Source organism: Microcebus murinus, unplaced genomic scaffold, assembly GCF_040939455.1.
Source record: "Microcebus murinus isolate Inina unplaced genomic scaffold, M.murinus_Inina_mat1.0 scaf005_hap2_Mmur4.0, whole genome shotgun sequence".
NCBI classification, from domain to species: Eukaryota; Metazoa; Chordata; class Mammalia; order Primates; family Cheirogaleidae; genus Microcebus; species Microcebus murinus.
In genome coordinates, this window is record NW_027438951.1 from 989,569 (window position 1) to 1,011,952 (window position 22,384).

The following is a 22,384-nucleotide window of genomic DNA, read 5'->3' on the forward strand; positions in this document are numbered from 1 at the left end:
GAGCCACCGTGCCTGGCCTACTTCTACTATTTTTGAGTTTGATTTGTTCTTGCTTTTCTAGTTCCTTAGGCTGCATCATTAGATTATTTGTTTGAAATCTTTCTGCTTTTTTAATGTAAGCATTTATTGCTATAACCTTCCTTCTTAGCACTGATTTTTCTGTATCCCATATGTGTTTTTTTTTATATTTTTATATGGATTTTTATGCTCTTATAAGGTCTGTTTCCCCCATTGTCCCCAGAACTGGTTGAGAACGCCACAGAACATCATTGCTGGCTGATTTTCACTCACTGTTTGCCTATTGACATAACCATACCTTCTTTTTATCACTCTCCTTTTTCAATTACAGCTATTACTCCTTTTTTTTCCCTTTCATTATAACCCTCAGAAGTTATTTCACTTTTATGTTCATTATTATTTCTTTATAATCAGCTTTTGATTTCATGCTGATTATTCTTAAATTTCAACTTTATACTACTGGAAAAAAAACAGTACTTGGTGTTACCCTTCTGATTACAAAATCAGTTGGATTAAGTTATGTAACTTTTTCAAAAGGCCTGCAACAAAAGTATTAAAATGTAGCTTTTTTTGCTTAACCTTGCATGAGCTATCTGAATAAAGACAATGGTTAAAAACTAAGTGAAATTTAAAAAATAATAATAGGCCGGGCGTGGTGGCTCACGCCTGTAATCCTAGCTCTCTGGGAGGCTGAGGCGGGCGGATTGCTCAAGGTCAGGAGTTCAAAACCAGCCTGAGCAAGAGCGAGACCCCGTCTCTACTATAAATAGAAAGAAACTAATTGGCCAACTGATATATATATAAAAAATTAGCCGGGCATGGTGGCGCATGCCTGTAGTCCCAGCTACTCGGGAGGCTGAGACAGAAGGATCGCTCGAGCCCAGGAGTTTGAGGTTGCTGTGAGCTAGGCTGACGCCATGGCACTCACTCTAGCCTGGGCAACAAAGTGAGACTCTGTCTCAAAAAAAAAAAAAAAATAATAATAATAATAATAATAATGGGGTTTGTTGGGTTTTTTGTTTAAAAGCAAAATGAAAATAACAGAATTGACTTATTTGAATGAATAGGCCTCACATTTATTCTAATTTCTTTCTACTGTTTAAAATATTTCTAGAACTCCTTTTTGAGAAAGGCATCAATGCCTGAGCCCCATTCCTTCGAACATTCTTCCCAATTGTAACTCTTCTGTCTTAAGTAGATTTCACATTCACAAATGGCCAGAGCTTCTCAAATCCAACACTGGTGAATAACATAGTGGGAAATAGTGTTTTAGTTCAAACACAAAGTGTAAGCATCAATAAGGCAAGACAACTTATGGCCAGGGTTCACGAGCTAGCTCTCCACACAGCTAGGAAGTGTGCGTCTCTAGGGAAAGTTCACAGAAAGTCTGAGAAAGGCAAACGATCATCTATCTGGTCATATAATTTCAGATATGTTTGATCAAAACTTTCATTGTTTCAGTGCAGAGTAGCTCTGGAGTTCTGTGAGGTCAAAACTATTTTCACAATACTAGTAGGACATTTGTCACTCTCATTCTTCACCGATATACAGAGCACATGAAGTTCATCGATATGTGTACTACTGTCCCAGGACTGCCATTACAAGCACCACAGACCGGGTGGCTTACACAGCAGAAACTTATTCTCTCATAGTTTGGGAGGCTCAAAGTCCAAGATCCAGGATTTAGCATGGTTGGTTTCTTCCGAGGGCTGTGAGAGAGAATCTGTCCCATGCCTCCTGTGACTCTCTCCCAGATTCCGGTGGTTTGCAGGCCACTGCTGGTGCTCCTGGCTTGGAGAAGCATCTTCCTATCACTACCTTTATCTTCACGTGGTTTTCGCTCTGGGGGTGTGTCTGAGTCTAAATTTTCCCTTTATATAAGGACATCAGTTGTATTGGATTAAGGTCCAATGTAATGACCTCAGTTTAACTTGCTTCCCTCTGTAATGACTCTCTCTCTAGGTAAGGCCACATTCTGAGGTTCTGAAGGTCAGATTTCAACATAGGAATTTTGTGGAGGACATGGTTCAACTCCAAACAGGCACAATGCAATGAACCCTGTGGAGCTGGGCAGGGCAACAGTTGTGACAACATGAAGTTGCTTCAAATCTCAGCCACGGTTTGCTCTGCTTTAAGATGTGCTCAGCAACAGCAATGATAATACCTGCCTCCTAGGGTTGCCACCAGGACGCGATGTGACTTTCCTCTTGAAGGGCACAGCACCAGGCCTGGCCCACGGAATGTGCTTCATAAATGCCAGGTGTCTATTTTTACCCATGCCCTACTTGAGGTTATCCCATATGTTTTTGGATTTTTTTTTTTTTTTTTTTTGAGACAGAGTCTCACTCTGTTGCCTGGGCTAGTGTTCCGTGGCGTCAGCCTAGCTTACAGCAACCTCAAACTCCTGGGCTCAAGTGATCCTCCTGCCTCAGCCTCCCAAGTAGCTGGGATTACAGGCATGTACCACCATGCCTGGCTAATTTTTTCTATATATTTTTTGTTGTCCAGCTAATTTCTTTCTATTTTTTTTTTATTTTTTATTTTTTATTTTATTTTTTTTTTTTTTGAGACAGAGTCTCACTTTGTTGTCCAGGCTAGAGTGAGTGCCGTGGCGTCAGCCTAGCTCACAGCAACCTCAAACTCCTGGGCTTGAGTGATCCTTCTGCCTCAGCCTCCCGAGTAGCTGGGACTACAGGCATGCGCCACCATGCCCGGCTAATTTTTTACATATATATATCAGTTGGCCAATTAATTTCTTTCTATTTATAGTAGAGACGGGGTCTCGCTCTTGCTCAGGCTGGTTTCGAACTCCTGACCTTGAGCAATCCGCCCGCCTCGGCCTCCCAAGAGCTAGGATTACAGGCGTGAGCCACAGCGCCCGGCCTATTTTTTTTTTTTTTTATTTATTTTTATTTTTTTTTATTTTTTTATTTTTTTGTTTTCCAAAGTCACGTGGATCTTTCTATTTTTAGTAGAGACAAAGTCTCGCTCTTGCTCAGGTTGGTTTCAATCTCCTGAGCTCAAATGATCCGCCTACCTCGGCCTCCCAGAGTGCTAGGATTACAGGCATGAGCTTGGCCAAGATTTCCTTTTTGTTGTTTCTGTTATTGGAGAATTATTATTTTTCCCGTCTTCAGCCATACCACCCTGAACATGCCTGATCTCATCTGATCTCAGAAGCTAAGCAGGATCAGGCCTGGTTAGTACTTGGATGGGAGAATTATTGTGTTTCTTTGGAGTTCCTCAGTGGCTCAGGCTTTATTTGTTAGTGGAGGCGGTGGCAAGGCTTTGCTGGGGACAGGAATGCCAAGTGCTACTCCTTGGGCATCAGTGGTGTTAGCATCTAGCCAGGCATACCAATTCTCAGGCATTCAGGTATTATATGTGGGTGCCAGTGGTGGCAAGTATGGGTCGACCAGTCCTTGGACCTCCAGGCAGCTTTCTTGATTTCTGGCAGTGGTAATGGTAGACTAGATGTGTGGAAAGATTTTTATATTAAAGATTTAATTTCTTTACTTGATAAGACTATTTGAATTTTTCACTTCTTGTGCTCTTTTTTGTAAGTTTTTTTTTTTTTTAGGAATTTGTTAATTTCACCTAATTTTTCCAATCTGGGTTGTTTTTTTTTTTTTGCATTTTCTAGAATGTCATATAGTTAGAATCATACAATATGTAGCCTTTTAAGATTGGCCTTTTCACTTAGTAATATGCACTTAAATTTCCTCTATGTCTTTCATGGCTTGATAGTTCATTTCTTTTTTAGTACTGAATAATATTCTATTATCTGGATGTACCATAGTTTATCCATTCACTTATTGAGGGGCATCTTGCGTGCTTCCTAAAGTTTTAACAATTATGAATAAATCTACTATAAACCTCCATGTGTAGGTTCTTGTGTGGACATAAGTTTTTTAATTCCTTTGGATAAATACCAAAGAATGCAATTGCTGGGTTGTATGGTAAGAGCATGTTTAATTTTGTAGGAAACTTCCAACTTTCTTCCAACATTGCTGTACCATTTTACATTGCCACCAGCAATAAATAAGTATTCCTATTGCTTCACATCTTCTCCAACATTTCGTGTTGTCGGTGTTCTGAATTTTGACCATTATAATAGGTGTGTAATACTATCCCTTTTGTTTTGTTTTTTTTTTTTTTTTGAAACCGAGTCTCACTTTGTTGCCCAGGCTAGAGTGAGTGCCGTGGCGTCAGCCTGGCTCACAGCAACCTCAATCTCCGGGGCTCAGCGATCCTACTGCCTCAGCCTCCCAAGTAGCTGGGACTACAGGCATGCGCCACCATGCCCGGCTAATTTTTTGTATATATATTTTTAGTTGGTCAATTAATTTATTTCTATTTTTTGGTAGAGACGGGGTCTCGCTCAGGCTGGTTTCGAACTCCTGACCTTGAGCAATCCGCCCGCCTCGGCCTCCCAAAGTGCTAGGATTACAGGCGTGAGCCACCACGCCCGGCCTCCCTTTTGTTTTAATTTGTATTTCTCTAATGACATATGATGTGGAGCATCTTTTCATATACTTATTTGCTATCTGTATATCTTTTTCGTGAGGTTTCTGTTAAGGTCTTTTGATTAGTTTTTAATAAAGTTGTTTGCTATCTTATTATTGAATTTTAAGAATTCTTTGTATATTTTAGATTACAGTCCTTTATCAGATATGTCTTCTTTTGAAAATATTTTCTCCCAGTCTGTGGCTTGTCTTTTCATTCTCTCCATTTTTTTTCTTTCTTTCTTTTTTTTTTTTTTTTTTTTTTGAGACAGAGTCTCGCTTTGTTGCCCAGGCTAGAGTGAGTGCCCTGGTGTCAGCCTAGCTCACAGCAACCTCAAACTCCTGGGCTCAAGCAATCCTTCTGCCTCAGCCTCCCAAGTAGCTGGGACTACAGGCACTCGCCACCATGCCCGGCTAATTTTTTCTATATATATAAGTTGGCCAATTAATTTCGCTCTATTTATAGTAGAGACGGGGTCTTGCTCTTGCTCAGGCTGGTTTCGAACTCCTGACCTTGAGCAATCTGCCCACCTCGGCCTCCCAGAGTGCTAGGATTACAGGCGTGAGCCACCGCGCCCGGCCTCATTCTCTCGATAGTGTCTTTCACGGAGTAGAAATGTTTTATTTTAACGAAGTCCTGCTTACCAATTCTTTCTTTCATGGACTACCCCTTTGGTGTTGTATCTAACAAGTCATTGCGAATCCTAACATCATCTAGATTTTCTTCTATGTTATCTTATAGGAGTCTTATAGTTTTGCATTTTACATTTAGGTATGTGATCCATTCTGAGTTATTTTTGTGAAGGGTATAAGGTCTGTGTCTGTATTCATATTTTTGCATGTGGGTATCCGGTTCCTGCACCATTTGTTGAGAAGACTATATATAATATATTCTACTTCGGATCACCTTTGTTCCTTTGTCAAAGATCAGTTGATATATTTATGTGGGTCTATTTCTGGGCTCTCTGTTCTCTGTTCCATTGATCTATTTGTTTATTCTTTCACCAATACTATACTTTCTTAATTACTATAGCTTTATAGTAAGTCTTCAAGTCAAGTAGTGTCAGCCTCCAATTTTGTTTTTCTCATTCAATATTGTTTTGGCTATTCTGGGTCTTTTACCTCTCTGTATAAACTTTATTTTTTATTTTATTTTATTTTTTTGAGACAGAGTCTCACTCTGTTGCCCAGGCTAGAGTGCTGTGGCGTCTGCCTAGCTCACAGCAACCTCAAACTCCTGGGCTCAAGCAATCCTTCTGCCTCAGCCTCCCGAGTAGCTGGGACTACAGGCATGCGCCACCATGCCCGGCTAATTTTTTTTTTCTAAATATTTTTAGTTGGCCAATTAATTTCTTTGTATTTTTAGTAGAGATGGAGTCTTGCTCTTGCTCAAGCTGTTTTTTTTTTTTGAGACAGAGTCTCACTCTGTTGCCCAGGCTAGAGTGAGTGCCATGGCGTCAGCCTTGCTCACAGCAACCTCAAACTCCTGGGCTCAAGCGATCCTCCTGCCTCAGCCTCCCAAGTAGCTGGGACTACAGGCATGTGCCACCATGCCCGGCTAATTTTTTCTATATATATTAGTTGGCCAATTAATTTTTTTCTATTTATAGTAGAGACAGGGTCTTGCTCTTGCTCAGGCTGGTTTCGAACTCCTGACCTCGAGCAATCTGCCTAGCTCGGCCTCCCAGAGTGCTAGGATTACAGGCATGAGCCACAGCGCCTGACCTTGACTGCCATTTCTAAGCTGATAATTCCCCCAAGTCATATCTCATTTCATTCCATGTCCTTATATCTTGTTGCCTTGTGGACATTTGTTTCATTTCAACAATTATTCTAAATTTTTATATCACACTGTCACATCCATCTGACAAGTTTCTAATCCTGGATTAATCCAACTGTCCTCTCTCTCCATGTCTGTAACTGAGTGGATAACTGCTGCTATAGAAAACCACAGTCATCAATTCATGGTCACAGGTCTCAAATGGACACGCAATGCTGCTGCACAATGTTATTGCTTCTCTGTTTACAGGATTCTCCCACTCGTCACAAGGGATATTTCAAACCTTCTCTCATCTCCTCAAACCACCAGCTCTGCCTCCACTATCTCTAAGTAGAATACATAGAATATTTATGTAATAAATGCAATAAGCAATTGTTAATTACTTCTTATATCTCCTCCTAATTCACAGAGAGAACCAAAGCCATCAGGTGGAAACTGCCTCAAAATCTGGTCTGATTTTCCATCTGTTGGGGGAATGTGTTCTGACTGCCCCACTAGATTTAATGGCGAGCCTTGCTTATAGAAACTATGTTTTATACTTTTCTGCCTCACTGGAGCTGAGCACAGGGCCCTGGGATATATGGAGACTTGGACCCTAGTTTCAACTGACATTGTCCTGCATTTCTCACCACCTTGGCTTGTTTCTTGTAGCTGATGTAGAAGGCCAACCCTTGAGACACCAAGACAAGCGGCTTAGTTTAAATTTGGTAAGTTTGGCACTTGGGCTCCTTTAAGCCTCAATTTTACCAAAAATATCCTGACCTATATATAATCCCTTCAAGTCTTTTGAGACCCAGCAATCTGAATCTCTGAGGACTCTTCTAGTCTCCCCTTAACACTTGAACTGTTTGGGAACTACTGGACTTAGTGTTATAAGGGCCTTGCCAGTTCTAATGTTCTAGACACTTGTTCAACTTGGGGTAGCTACTTAAGGCATCACATTATGCTTAAAGGATTTACATAAATTCATAACCTCTGTCTTCCAGCATCATATCTGGGAGAGTCAATTGTATATACACACAATTATTCCAGAGGCAGAATTTGAGCTAGAGGCTTGTCCAACTTTCCTGAGAAAGTTCAGAGTTATTCTTGGATAATTTGGAACTGAAACTATATCTGCAGCCTTGGCTGCCCACTGGTAGCAGTTTCCATGATTGGTCTGTGGTTCCCAATCTGTATGTATTCTCTTGCAGCCAAGCAGGTTCTCCCCGATGTACCCCACAGCTTCAGCCAGTGCTGAAGACGGCTACATGCCCATGAGCCCCCTGGCCGCTGTCTCTGGTCTTGGATCCCTCTGCAGCCCGGATGACTACATTCCAATGAGCTCAGGAAGCATGACAAGCCCGCTACCTGAGCTACCTGCAGACCTGGAGCCTCCTCCGGTGAACAGAGATCTCAAACCTCAGAGGAAACGTAAGGCACTTGACCAGCCCTTCTGTACACGGGGAGGGGAGCAAAGTCCTGGTGGATACATAGAAATGGTTTCCTTCCTGACCCTCTCAGGGAAGGAAGAGCTAGAGAAACCATCCCAGAGGGCTGGAAAATATAAGGGCAAGAAAGAAGTGGCTGGGATGGAATGGGATGTGCTAGGGTACCTTGTTGTCCCAAATTGTCATGGTAAAAGAGTCATAAAACTTATAGGCACTGTGGCCCTGCAAATACAGCCTATGAAGCCAAGTTCATTCCACAGATCTTATCTTTGGCTATTTCTCTAACAAAGGCCCAAGAATAAGTGATGATCGATTGGAATGGAATCCACCTGATGTCTCTTCATTTAGGCAGCACTTGGATATATTCATAGTGTTAGCCTTCTGTAAAGCAGCCAAGGATAGCCTTTGACACCAATTCCTGAAGGCCAGACGTGGTCACATACAATTTATCATTCACTGCTCTGTACGTGCCCGTCAGGCAGCTTCTCTGGTCTACTGAGCAGCATGGACAGACAAGGAGGTAGGAGAAGAGAGAAAAGGGAAAAGCAGGTCAAAGCAACTTGTTAATTTCATTCTTGCCCTACCTCACCTGCCCAGTCGGCTGTGTGAGTACAAGAAAGCCTTTGGTATAATGACTACGATCTGACACTCCATCTGGTCCATTCTATCTTCTCTTTGCTCTGGCAAAACTACCACTTCAGGTGGCCATGCCCAAAGCTGCTACCTAAGCCCTCTTCTCATGCCTGGTCCATTCTCATCACACCCACTTAAATTTGAGTCAAACCACATTTACACATGTGCAGTGTGTTTGCTGTTTGTGTGGTGCTATGCTAGGCACTGGGCGGGATGCAAAGATGAGGTTCTTCATTCTGAGGGGAGGAAGCCATGTAAAAACCACCTGGACGAAAAAGTAGAATTATGAAGTTAGTACTAAATAGGAGAACAGACCTGTCTTATGAGGTTCTGAGGAAATAACCATTCATTCTGGTCAGAAACAATTTCACAGGGTCTTTTAACTTTGAAGTAGATATTAATGTTTCACTCAGTTAATTTTCTATGGCAGTGCCATCCAACAGAACTTTCTTGAAATGTGGCTAGTGCAACTGAGGAACTGAACTTTAAATTTTAATAAATTTACATACGTGTGTAAATAGCCACGTGTGGCTAGTGGTCACTATATTGGACACTGCAGTTCTATATGACCTGGAGATAGGCAGACAGAAGATGTTTGGTGGACTCCAGGTTGGAGATTTAGTGAGTGGATGTAGGGGTGGATGCACAGCCCAGGAGGAGTGGGTTCTGGAATGAACACTGCGGCCCAGGAGAGAGAGAGGGCAGGTGGTGAAACTGGGAGGTAGCTGGTGAGTGACCCTTCTCCCCACGGACTTCATGACACATGTGCCCTTTCCAGCCCAGCCACTTGCCAGGTCTGAGGCTCCTGGCAAACCAGTTGGGCAGCAGGAAGGTTGCTGTCCTAGGCTCTGGTGGCATGGAGGGGAATTAGAAGTCTCTACCCACGTAGTCTAGTAAAGGCGGTGATAAAGGAAGACATGCAAGATGGGCCACTGAGATGGAACAAGGGTCAGGGCAGATGCCACATGCTTCTCTAGATGCCGAGGCTACTGCAGTGAACACACCACATAAACCGTTGTCCTCCTAGAGCACAGTCTAGACCTGAATCAAGTAATTATAGATGAATATATCATCACAACTGGGGGTAGTTCTGTGAAGGGTAAGTACAAGAATCTATGGAGCCCATGATGTGGGGCCTGATCATGTCTGGAGGTCAAAGGCCTCCCTTAGCATGGGACATTGAGCTGAGATCTGAATATGAGTAACTAGGCAAAGAGATGGGGAAGAATGTTCTAGGCAGAAAGACCATTGGGTAAACTGAGTTGGAGGTGGGGAAGACTAGAACCTGGGTGATCATCTCTGTCCCTGATAAGAAGGGTAAATTTTCATTTTAGGTATGTCATGTGTGAGGTAGGTATTGGGATTCCACAAGGTCCAAGACTTTTGTCTGTGCATTACATACAGTGAGTTCCCAATAAATGTATTTAGACTAAATGTGTCACCACGTTGTTACCTCCAGCAGGTAATGCGACCATTTGCTTGGTCTTCACTCTCAGTGGGGCAGGGAAGAGGAGGACAGTGAAATTCACACCCATCATCAGTGCTGCCTGTCAGTAAATTTGGACTTGGTGTGCTAAGAAAGTTTACTGCCTTTAGATTCTGCCCTTGAACTCATGAGAACTAGGCATACTAGATATTGTGTGCTGTCTTGTAGCACGGCCACCTCCCCTGGACCTGAGAAACCTCTCCACCATTCGGGAACACGCATCTCTAACCAGGACCCACACTGTACCTTGGTAAGTTTCTGATTGCTCGAAGGCACCTTGTACAGCATAGATACCCCCAGGGTTAGTTAAGCCTCTTTGATTAAATGTAGGTCAAGCCCACTCTATCTAGCTTAAGCCAAAGGAGGAATGAGGTTTATTATCAAGAGCCAGGGATGTTTTATAGATCACAAAGGAAGAAATATAACTGGGTCACCCAGGATACTGGAACCAGGAACTGGAGTGTTGTCGGGAACCCAACGCATTTGCTTATCTCTTCACATTTGCTCCTTCCTTTGTCTTTGCAGAATTGGGTAGGAGAAGGGAGTTCTCAGAGAAGGAGGGATGGTGATTGTTCATGGGCTGGACAGACAAACCTCAAAATGTACTTGCACTCTCTCATCTCACCTTTTAGAAATTGCATTTTCAGAGTCCTGAGCCCAGGAGTTTCTTGGTTCACTCTAATGCCATAGGACATAATCACTTTGTAAAGCAGAATTCTGCAGTGAGCTGTATTTCCAGCTAAGACTGCAGGGAAACTCAGTCTGTGTTTGACTCTGGAGTAGGATGGTAGTTGATTCACACAGTCTTCTTGTCTTACCAGAGGAATGGCCTTACTTCCTTACTTTTCCTGGTTACTTTGAATGGAAATGAGAGGGCACCAAAGGAGGTTTTTTTTTTTTTTTTTTTTTTTTGTTGCTAAATTATATGATGCCTTGGTCTGTTTCTGGAAAGCTCATTAGCTATGTCTCTTAGAGCCTCATAGAGGCTCATAGAGGGCCTAGAAAAAAAGCAGCCTTTGTGAATTGGGATCCAGTTGCCCCAGAGTGGGAGAGGAACTGCTGGGCAGCCTCTGCTTCTTCAGGAATTGCTCTGGCTGGAGGGAAGCTGTGTCCAGAAGGGAAGGGCAGAAACCCCATGGGGGCCATGTCAGTTTCTGGCTGGCTTTCAGAGCAGCTGTAAGACATTGCTTTGACCTCATCTATATTTTTGTTCTTAGCAATCGAACCAGCTTTCTCTCTCCAGAAAGAAATGGTATTAATCCTGCAAGATTTTTTGTCAATCCTGTTTCCAGAAAAGAGGAAGAAAGCTACATCCAAATGGTAACCTATATTTTTCACACTCTTCTTATTCTTCACTCTAATCTACATTTTTACAAGTTCATTATAAAGGAAACATTCTTCATAAATCCACGTGCAACCTTAAAATGATCGCTTGATTGCAAAACCAGGTCACAAGCTTTTCTCGACTGGGAACAAATTGATTTGAAGCTGTTTTCTTTCCTGCAATATTCAACTCCTCATATCATTTTGAGACCACAGTATTTCAAGAGAACCCAAGGCTGAGGCATGTGAAACAGGAAAATGGAAATGCCAGAAATTCTTTTCACCACGCTTGTGATGTCCCATTTGACCCCAGTAGGTTTGTAGTTCCCTGGGTGTCCAGAGTCTAGGCTGTGAAAACTTACATATTGTGTCCTCCCTTCCACCGAAACACCTGGTAGCCCTGCTGTGATTGTCTCTGAACTTTCCTGAAGGATGAACCACCGAGAATCCCCTTGGGGCATGTACAGTGCCCTAGGCCATGGATATATCTTAGCTTCTAGACACTACTGTTTAGGGCGTCTTTCTGTAGACCTGAGTGGACGCAGACCTGACCTCTCTATCCTTTGATTAATCATTCACAGTTCGAAAGTCTGTGTCTCTCTCCTGCCCTGTTGTGCCTTCTGTTCTCTTCATCTTAGATGCTACTGAGAGCATGGGTTTTTGAAGATGGAGAGGGGCTTCTAGCACCTCTGGTAATTAGCTGCACTTGAACCAGTACTGTGCCCATTCTGCAATTTAGAAATATAGGAAACTCTAGAGAATGCTTCTGCTTGAACTATGAAATTTTGAAAAGAGGTCTTAGAAGGACAATGTTCAAGGCACTGTGCTATGTACTACTCTTGAGAAGATAATTCTACCCTCCTATATGTGAGGATAATAGATAATTGAAAATCTAAAAATAGTAATTGCTAGTAAATCAATAATTAAATTTTTCATTTTGCCTTTTTATTTGATTAAAAATGTGCTGTAAGTGCACTTAACCATATACAGATGGAAAATGACTCATACACAAATCTGCTGTAGTCTTCCCAGTATTTCTCACACTTAGTAAGGGCCCTTGGGAGACTTCTAGAAGAAAACACTCTTACAAAGGATGCTGAACAGCTGCATTCCTTCTCCAGAGAAAAGAAAATGGAAGTGAATCTAAAATCTGAAGGAAGCAAGTGCACAGTCATTCCACACATCAGCAGTTCACTTCTGATCTTTGAGGTTGTGAGAAAGACCAGTGTTTCATTAACAACTCAGTTAGGGATTGAGTGTTTGCCTGGGCTTATCACTGATCAGTGACTGTCCATATGCATCACAGTAGATTAAGAGCCCAGAACACTAGCTGAAGTTAGCTGTGCGGGAATGGCCATATAAAAATGTTTAAAGGCTATTCCATCTCATTCAATTAATGTTTTTGTTAACTTCAGTAATAAGATATGATTTTGATTTACATTTTTTCATTTGTGCCATACAACAGCCCTACTTGGAAGTCAAAATTAGTATGATTTGACTCTTTAATTTTAGCAGGGTTTTTTTGTTTGTTTTTGTTTTGCTTTTTTGAGACAGAGTCTTGCTCTGTTGCCCGAGTTAGAGTGCCATGGTGTCAGCCTAGCTCACAGCAACCTCAAACTCCTGGGCTCAAGTGATCCTCCTGCCTCAGCCCTAGTAGCTGGGACTACAGGCATGTGCCACCATACCCAGCTAGATTTTGCTATTTATGGTAGAGATGGGGTCTCGCTCTTGCTCAGGCTGGTCTCAAACTCCTGGCCTCTAGCAATCCTCCCGCCTTGGTCTCCCAGAGTGCTAGGAGTACAGGCGTGAGCCACTGCACCCGGCCCAATTTTAACAGTTTTGTAAGGATTTATAGAATTCTAGACTCTTAAATTTCACATTAATTTTTTATTATGGTATAATGTTTTTAAGTTTTTAGATTGTACAGTGAAATTTACTTTCTCTTGGTGTGCAGTTCTATGAGTTTGAAAGTATATATCTATTTGTGTAACGATAATCACAATCAAGATACAGAACAGTTCCCAAAGTACTCCTTCACGCTACCTCTTTATAGCCACACTCTCCTTCCACCCCTAAACCCTGGCAAGCACTGATCTGTGCTCCATCACTATGGTTTTTTTTTAATAGTTGGAAAAAGGGAGAATATTTTAGTAGTATATTTAGGTAATTGTGGCTATTATATGATACTACACTAAAAATTGACAAGTGGTAGTTTATTTCTTTGTTTCTCTCTATTTAAATTTCAGAGTATTATGAGGGTACATTTTGGTTACATTTTATGGCTTTGCCTCACCCTAGCAAGGGTTAGGGGCATGCCCTTCCCCTCTACAATGTTTGTCGTCTCCTTTAGTTGTGAGTTTACCTCCCAACCCCCTAATCCCTGAAGAATATTACTAACATGTGAACACCATAGTGTTAATCAGTTAATGCCAATTTGATGGCAAGTACAAGTGGAGCCTATTCTTTTGCTCTTGTGATACCTCACTTCAGAAAATAGGCTCAAGCTCAATCCAGGAAAATATAAGAGGTGCTAGATCACTGTCGTTTCTTATAATTGAGTACTATTCCATTCTTTACATATACCAAATTTTAATAATGAATTGACGGGCACTTGGGTTGTTTCCACAACCTTGCAATAATGAATTGTGCTGCCATAAACATTCGAGTGCAGATGTCTTTATTATAGAATATCTTTTGCTCTTTTGGGTAGATGCCTAATAGCGCTATTGCTAGATCGAATGGTATTTGTATTTTTAGCTCTTTGAGATTCTCCAAATTCTTTTCCACAGAGGTTGCACTAATTTTCAGTCCCACCAACAGTGTAAGAGTGTTCCTGTCTCTCCACATCCTCGCCAGCATTTGTTGTTTTGGGATTTTTTTTTTTTTTTTTTTTGAGACAGAGTCTCGCTTTGTTGTCCAGGCTAGAGTGAGTACCATGGCGTCAGCCTAGCTCACAGCAACATCAATCTCCTGGGCTCGAGCGATCCTTCTGCCTCAGCCTCCCGAGTAGCTGGGACTACAGGCATGTGCCACCATGCCCGGCTAATATTTGTATATGTATATCAGTTGGCCAATTAATTTCTTTCTATTTATAGTAGAGACGGGGTCTCGCTCTTGCTCAGGCTGGTTTTGAACTCCTGACCTTGAGCAATCCCCCCGCCTCGGCCTCCCAAGAGCTAGGATTACAGGCGTGAGCCACCGCGCCTAGCCTGTTTTGGGATTTTTTTGATAGAGGCCAGTCTGACTGTGGTTATGTGATATCTCATTGTGGTTTGATTTGCATTTCTCTAATGATTAGAGATGTTGAGCATTTTTTTATATGTTTGCTGGCCATTATTCTGTCTTCTTTTGAAAAGTTTATGTTCATTTCTATTGCCTATTTATTGATAGGGTTGTTTGATTTTTTTTCTTGTTGATTTTTTAAAGTTCTAGATAGATTCTTGTTATCAGCCCTTTATTGGATGTGTAGAGAGCAAATATTTTTCTCCCATTCTGTAGGCTGTTTATTCGCTCTAATGATAGTTTCCTTGGTTGTGCAAAAGCTTTTTAATTTGATCTGATCCCACATATTTATTTTTGTTGCTGCTGTGATTGCCTTGGAGGTCTTCTTAAACAATTCTTTGCCTAGGCCGGGCACAGTGGCTCACACCTGTCTGTAATCCTAGCACTCTCGGAGGCCGAGGTGGGTGGATCCCTCAAGGTCAGGAGTTTGAAACCAACCTGAGGAAGAGTGAGACTCCGTCTCTACTAAAAATAGAAACAAATTAATTGGCCAACTAAAAATATATAGAAAAAATTAGCGGGGCATGGTGGCACATGCCTGTAGTCCCAGCTACTCAGGAGGCTAAGGCAGAAGGATTGCTTGAGCCCAGGAGTTTGAGGTTACTGTGAGCTAGGTTGATGCCACGGCACTCTAGCCCGGGCAACAGAGTGAGACTGTCAAAAAAAGAAAAATTCTTTGCCTAGGCCGATGTCTGAAAGGATCTTCCCAACATCTTCTTCTAGAATTCTTAAGGTTTCATGCTTTAGGTCTGTTATCCATCTTGAATTGATTTTTGTGAGAGGTGGGGATCCAGTTTCATTCTTCGGCATGTAGCTATCCAGTTTTCCCAGCACCATTTATTGAAAAGAGATTCTTTTCCCCAATGTATATTTTTGTTTGCTTTGTCAAAGATTAGATTACCATATGCAGATGGTTTCATCTCTGTATTCTCAGCCCTGTTTCAAAGATCTATGTCTCTGTTCTTGTGCCTTGACCAGATGGCTACACTTCAGAGTTTTACCTAACATACAAAGAAGAACTCGTACCTATACTACAGAAATTATTTCACAACACTGAGAAAGATGGTATCCTTCCTAACTCATTCTATGTCACTATGATTTTGTCATTTTTAAGAATGCCACATAAATAGAATCATACAGTACCTTTTGAGACTGGCTTCTTTCACTCAGAATAATGTCTTTGAAGTTCATCCAAATGGTTACATGTGTAAATTATTCTTTCTGTTTTCTTGCTCAGCAGTATTAAAGTGTTTGGATGTACTATATTTTGTTTGTCCACTCACCCATTGAAGGATATTTGGATCATTTGAAGTTTTGGGGCAGTTAAAACTGTTATAAGACACCTGCACTTGAATGTTTATAGCAGCACAATTCATAATCACAACGCTGTGGAAACAGCCCAAGTGCCCATCAATCCAAGAATGGATTAATAAAATGTGGTATATGTATACCATGGAGTACTATTCAGCTCTAAGAAACAACGGTGATATAGCACATCTTATATTTTCCTGGTTAGAGCTGGAGCCCATACTACTAAGTGAAGTATCCCAACAATGGAAAAACAAACACCACATATACTCACCAGCAAACTGGTATTAACTGAGCAGCACCTAAGTGGACACATAGTTACTACAGTAATAGGGTATTGGGCAGGTGCGATGGGGGAAGGGGGCAGGTATATACATACATAATGAGTGAGATGTGCACCATCTGGGGGATGGTCATGCTGGAGACTCAGACTTGTGGGGGGAGGGGGATAGTGGGCATTTATTGAAACTTTAAAATCTGTATCCCCATAATATGCCGAAATAAAAAAAAATATTAAAAAAACTGTTATAAACATTCTTTTACAGTTTTTTTTATTTTTATTTTTTAATTTATTTTTTTTTTTTTGAGACAGAGTCTCACTTTGTTGTCCGGGCTAGAGTGCCGTGGTGTCAGCCTAGCTCACAGTAACCTCAACCTCGTGGGCTCAAGCGATCCTCCTGCCTCAGCCTCCTGGGTAGCTGGGACTATAGGCATGTGCCACCATGCCCGGCTAATTTTTTATATATATTTTTAGTTGTCCAGCTAATTTCTTTTGACTTTTAGTAGAGACGGGGTCTCACTCTTGCTCAGGCTGGTCTCGAACTCCTGACCTTGAGCAATCTGCCCACCTCGGCCTCCCAGAATGCTAGGATTACAGGTGTGAGCCACCACGCCCAGCCTCTTTAACAGTTTTTAAAAAATATTTTTACTGGGGTGCCCCTGGCTTAAGTATCAGGAAACACAGGGCTGCTGTGCGCCCTCCAACCTTCTGGGCCCAGAAATGAGATTGAGCGGGGTCTGGGGCGCGGCATTGAGTCTAGCAGGCGGGAGGTAGAGCGGTGTGATGCTGAGGACCTTGTATTAAGTCCGCTGTTGGAAAATCCATGCTGTTGGTAGCACCTACCTCATAAGGTTGTCCTAAGAATAGTAGGATCTAACGCTCAACCTGTAGGAATCAATAAATGGCCCGCTCAAAGGTAACCTCATTCGTGAAGGGGTCCTCAAAATATACTGTAAACTCCTTCTGTTGAGGAGGCTGACTGGCCCAGCCATGAGTTTAAAACTGAAATCAGACTTGGATCTGAATCCCAGCTCCCATAATCGACTTGCTTTGTGGCTTTAGGCAGGTCACTTGACTTCTCTGAACCTCAGTTTTCTTGTCTGTAAATTGGGGATAACAACACCTACATTAAAGGGTTGTTGTGAGGATTATTCTAAAAAATAAAAGGATTTCATCTATAAGACTAACAAAAAAGGAAAAAAAAATTTTACTGTATTAAAATGTACGTGACATAAAATTTACCATTTTAATCATTTTAAGTGTACAATTCAGTGTCATTAAGTACATTCATGATGTTGCATAATCATCACCACTGTCCATTTTCAGAATTTTTTCATCATCCCAAGTAGACATTCTGTACCCATTAAATAATAACTCCCTATTTCCCCACCCACAAATGCCTGCTAATTTCTGTTCTGCTTTCTGTATCTATGAATTTACCTTTGCTAGGTACCTCATGTAAGTAGAATCATACAATATTTGTCCTTCTTTCTGTGTCTTCTTTCGTTTAGCTTAATGTTTTTAAGCTCCATCTATATTGTAGCATATGTCAGAATTTCATTCATTTTTAAGGCTGAATAATATTTAATTATATGGATATACTATATTTTTTGTTCATTCATCTGTTAATGGCCACTTGGGTTGATTTTACCATTTGTCTATTATCAATAATGGTGCTATGAACGTTTGTATACAAATACATGTTTGAGTTCCTACTTTTAATTCTTTTGAATATATATCTAGAAGTGGAATTTCTGGATCATATGGTAATTCTATGCTTAATTTTTTAAGGAACTACCAAACTTCTTTTCCACAGTGGCTGCACTATCTTACATTCCTGTCAGTAATGCACACAAATTCCAATTTCACTGCGACCTCACTAAGACTTATTTCCTTTTTTAAAAATAATAGCCATCCTACTGAGTGTGAAGTGGTATCTCATTGTGGTTTTCATTTGCATTTTCCTAATGATTAGTAATGTTAATCATCTTTTCATGTGCTTATTGGCCATTTGTATATCTTCTTTGTTTTTTTTTTTGTTTTTGTTTTTGTTTTTTGACAGAGTCTTGCTCTGGCGGCCTCTGGTAGAGTGCAGTGGCATCATTATCATTGTAGGTCACTGCAACCTCAAACTCCCGGGTTCAAGCGATCCTCCTGCCTCAGCCTCCCTACCGTGTTACCCCGAAAATAAAACCTACCCATAAAATAAGCCCTAGCAGGATTTCTAAGCATTTGCGCAATATCAGCCTACCCTGAAAATAAGACCTAGTGATGGGTGTGGCTACACAGGGTATCTGCACAACCCATGCATTTCCTGGTGGAGTGGTAAAGAAGACGAACAGCCCTTCTCATCTGAGAGCTCTATTGCTCAACATGAGAGATTGGGGCCAATGGTTCTAAAGGAAATAGAGTTGCAAGAAATTCAGGATGGAATTTGGGGTTTGGAGAATTATAATGATGTTCCAGAAGAAGACAACTTAATTATATTTGAATAAATGTAGATTGTTGTACCATACTTAAAAAAAAATAACACATCCCCTGAAAATAAGCCCTAGGGTGTCTTCTTGAGGAAAAATAAATATAAGACCCTGTCTTATTTTGGGGGAAACATGGTAGTAGCTGGGACTACAGGTGTGCGCCACAACGCCTGGCTAATTTCTCTATTTTTGGTAGAGATGGAGTCTCGCTCTTGCTCAGGCTGGTCTCAAACCCCTCAGCTCAAGTGATACTCCTGCTTCGGCCTCCCAGAGTGCTGGAATTACAGGCTTGAGCCACCGTGCCTGGCCTTTATATCTTTTTTTGAGAAATGTCTATTCAAGTCCTTTGCACATTTTTAAATTGCATGTTTCTTTTTTGTTGTTGTTGAGGTATAGGAGTTTTAAAAAATATATTCTGGGTAGCAACTCCTTATCAAATATATGATTTGCAAATATTTTCTCCCATTCTGTGGAGATTTCACTATCTTGATGGTGTCCCTTGATGCACAGGAGTTTTTGATTTTGATGAAGTCAAATTTATCTTTTTTCCCCTTTTTTTGTTTTCTGAGACAGAGTCTCACTCTATTTCCCGGGCTAGAGTGCCATGGCGTCAACCTAGCTCACAGCAACCTCTAACTCCTGGGCTCAAGTGATCCTTCTGCCTCAGCCTCCCAAGTAGCTGGGACTACAGGCATGCTCCACCATGCCCAGCTAATTTTTTCTATTTTTGGTAGAGAAGGGATCTTACTCTTATTCAGGCTAGTCTTGAACTCCTGAACTCAGACAGTCCCCACCTGCCTTGGCCTCCCAGAGTGCTAGGTTTACAGGCATGAGCCACTGCACCCAGCTTCTTTTTCTCCCTTTATTGCCTTGCTTTTAGTGTCATATCCATGAAATTATTGCCAAATCCAATGCTGTGGAGATTTTCTCCTGATTTCTTCTAAGAGTTTTATAATTTTAGCTCTTATATTTAAGTCTATGATCCTTTTTGAGTTAATTTTTGTATATGTTATAAGGTTAGAGTCCAGCTTAATCCTTTTGCATATGGACTTCTAGTTTTCCTCAGCACCATCTGTTGAAAAGATTGTCCTTTCCCCACATTGAGGGGTGTTGGCACCTTTGTTGAAAATCAGTTGGCCAGATGTGCAAGAGTTTATTTCTAAGCTCTCTATTCTATTCCATTGGTCTATCTATCTGTCCTTGTTGCTAGAGCCCACTGTTTTAATTACTGTAGCTTAGCCTTGTAGTAAGTTTTGAAATCAGAAAGTGCAACTTTTCCAAATCTGTTCTTCTTTTTCAAGATTGATTTTGCTATTCAGGATCCCTGAAGATTCCATGTGAATTTTAGGATAGGTTTGTCTATTTCTGCAAAAAAAATGCCATTGGGATTCTGATGGGGAATACTTTGAATTTGCAGATTATTTTTGTGTAATATTGTCATCTTAACAATATTAAGTCTTTCAGCCAGGCGCAGTGGCCCACGCCTGTAATCCTAGCACTCTGGGAGGCTGAGCCAGGTGGATTGCTCGAGGTCAGGAATTGGAAACCAGCCTGAGCAAGAGCGACACCCTGTCTCTACTATAAATAGAAAGAAATTAATTGGCCAACTAATATATAGAGAAAAAATTAGCCAGGCATGGTGGCACATGCCTGTAGTCCCAGCTACTCAGGAGGCTGAGGCAGCAGGATTGCTTGAGCCCAGGAGTTTGAGGTTGCTGTGAGCTAGGCTGACGCCACGACACTCACTCTAGCCTGGACAACAAAGGGAGACTTTGTCTCAAAACAAACAAACAAACAAATAAATAAATAAATATGAAAAAACAATATTAAGTCTTTCAATCCTTGAACACACATATCTTTTCATTTATTTATATCTCCTTTACTTTCAGCAATTTTTTTTTTTACAAGAGGAACACCAAACATACTTTATTAGCACAAAAAAGCAGCCATAACAAAGCACAGCAAACAGAAACATACATTAGCAGTCAAAGGGTTAGTGTTACATACAAATATAGCTTTTCTTTTTTTAGCCTTGGCACTATCCATAGGGATATAAAATGACATTCTGTAGCAGCAGGTAAGGAAACTATGGAGCATTCACCAGTGGTATATAGAACACATTAACAAAAAGACACAAGAATGGGTTTGGCTACTTTAGTGCAAAATGTCTAGAACAGAACTGTAAATTCAATCCAATTACTAAGAAGCAAACACTAGAACTTGGTGTAAGTTCCAAAAGAGCTCACTCAAGTAGTATTACATATTATTCTAAGTCACAAAAAGGTGCTAATTAAAGTTATTTACAGATACAGTGGTTGTACAATACCTTCTAAATCTGCAATTTAGGTTTCAGATTTTCTACTAAGAATTAACTGCACCGAAATTCTATCAATTATACTTAAGGAATTCAGCTATAAGAGTTTACAACAGGCCAGGCGTGGTGGCCCACGCCCGTAATCCTAGCACTCTGGGAGGCCGAGGCAGGAGGATTGCTCAAGGTCAGGAGTTTAGACCAGCCTGAGCAAGAGTGAAACCCCTCTATACTAAAAACAGAAAGAAATTAGTTGGCAAACTGAAAATATATAGAAAAAATTATCCAGCATGGTGGCACATGCCTGTAATCCCAGCTACCCGGGAGGCTGAGGCAGTAGGATCACTTGAGCCTAGTAGTCTGAGGTTGCTGTGAGCTAGGCTGACCCCATGGCACTCTAGCCCAGGCAACAGAGTGGGACTCTGTCTCAAAAAAAAAAAATAGTTTACAACAAAAAGATAAATGCTTCCATCCAAATTATTAATTACTGTTTAATAAAAATCTCAACATTAGCAACTACTGTAGTTACTATTATCTGACTTGTTTGGGAATCTTCTAGTCTCATTTTCTTCATGGTTCACAAACTTATGATGGGCACAGGAAAAGATCCAACTTTTTTTTTTTTTTTTTTTTTTTTTTTGAGACAGAGTCTCGCTTTGTTGCCCAGGCTAGAGTGAGTGCCGTGGTGTCAGCCTAGCTCACAGCAACCTCAAACTCCTGGGCTCCAGTGATCCTTCTGCCTCAGCCTCCCGGGTAGCTGGGACTACAGGCATGCGCCACCATGCCCGGCTAATATTTGTATATGTATATCAGTTGGCCAATTAATTTCTTTCTATTTATAGTAGAGACAGGGTCTCGCTCTTGCTCAGGCTGGTTTTGAACTCCTGACCTTGAGCAATCCGCCCGCCTCGGCCTCCCAAGAGCTAGGATTACAGGCGTGAGCCACAGCGCCCGGCCAAGATCCAACTTTTATTAAACGATTAGATAGCACGTGTTAACTTAAAAATATCACACGCATGACACTACAGTGCAGCAGCTATTCAAATATCTGTTTTAAATTAAAGCACTCATTGAAAAAATTAATACCTAAGGCCTTTAAATAAAATTCTACTTCATAGGTATGAAAATTTTAAGAGCTACTATATAGAAAACCTGGTTTACTTAACAGTACCTTTTTCAGAAGAGAAAAAGAGTCTGACTATAAACTACATCAACACTTAAGTGAACTGCATTATGCCCCTGTGGCCAGAAATTGCAGTGTTGTCTAAAAGGAAAGCAGTCTTTTATTTCTTGGACTTCCAAAGCTTGATTTATAGTGACTAAAAACATCACTACTTTTGGAAGGTTATAGAGAAACTCTTAAAAAAATAATTTAAAACATTAGTCACACTGTTAAAATACTCATCCAATATTTTTTTTTTTTGAGACAGAATCTCACTTTGCTGCCCAGGCTAGAGTGCCATGGCGTCAGCCTAGCTCACAGCAACCTCAGACTCCTGGGCTCAAGCGATCCTCCTGCCTCAGCCTCCCAAGTAGCTGAGATTATAGGCA

At 41.2% G+C, this 22,384-nt stretch overlaps 1 protein-coding gene across 5 annotated transcripts in view; it reads left to right on the forward strand.

The window, feature by feature from the left end:
• The window catches only part of GAB3 (GRB2 associated binding protein 3), a 103,275-nt gene that overhangs the window by 66,796 nt on the left and 14,095 nt on the right, over nucleotides 1-22,384 (forward strand). For all 5 annotated transcript variants that reach the window (XM_012742283.3, XM_075999780.1, XM_012742284.3 and 2 more), the window contains exons 5-8: nucleotides 6,955-7,010; nucleotides 7,497-7,716; nucleotides 10,021-10,102; nucleotides 11,070-11,172. In XM_012742283.3, the coding sequence (XP_012597737.1) occupies nucleotides 6,955-7,010; nucleotides 7,497-7,716; nucleotides 10,021-10,102; nucleotides 11,070-11,172 (461 nt within the window). The remainder of the gene's footprint in view (nucleotides 1-6,954; nucleotides 7,011-7,496; nucleotides 7,717-10,020; nucleotides 10,103-11,069; nucleotides 11,173-22,384) is intronic.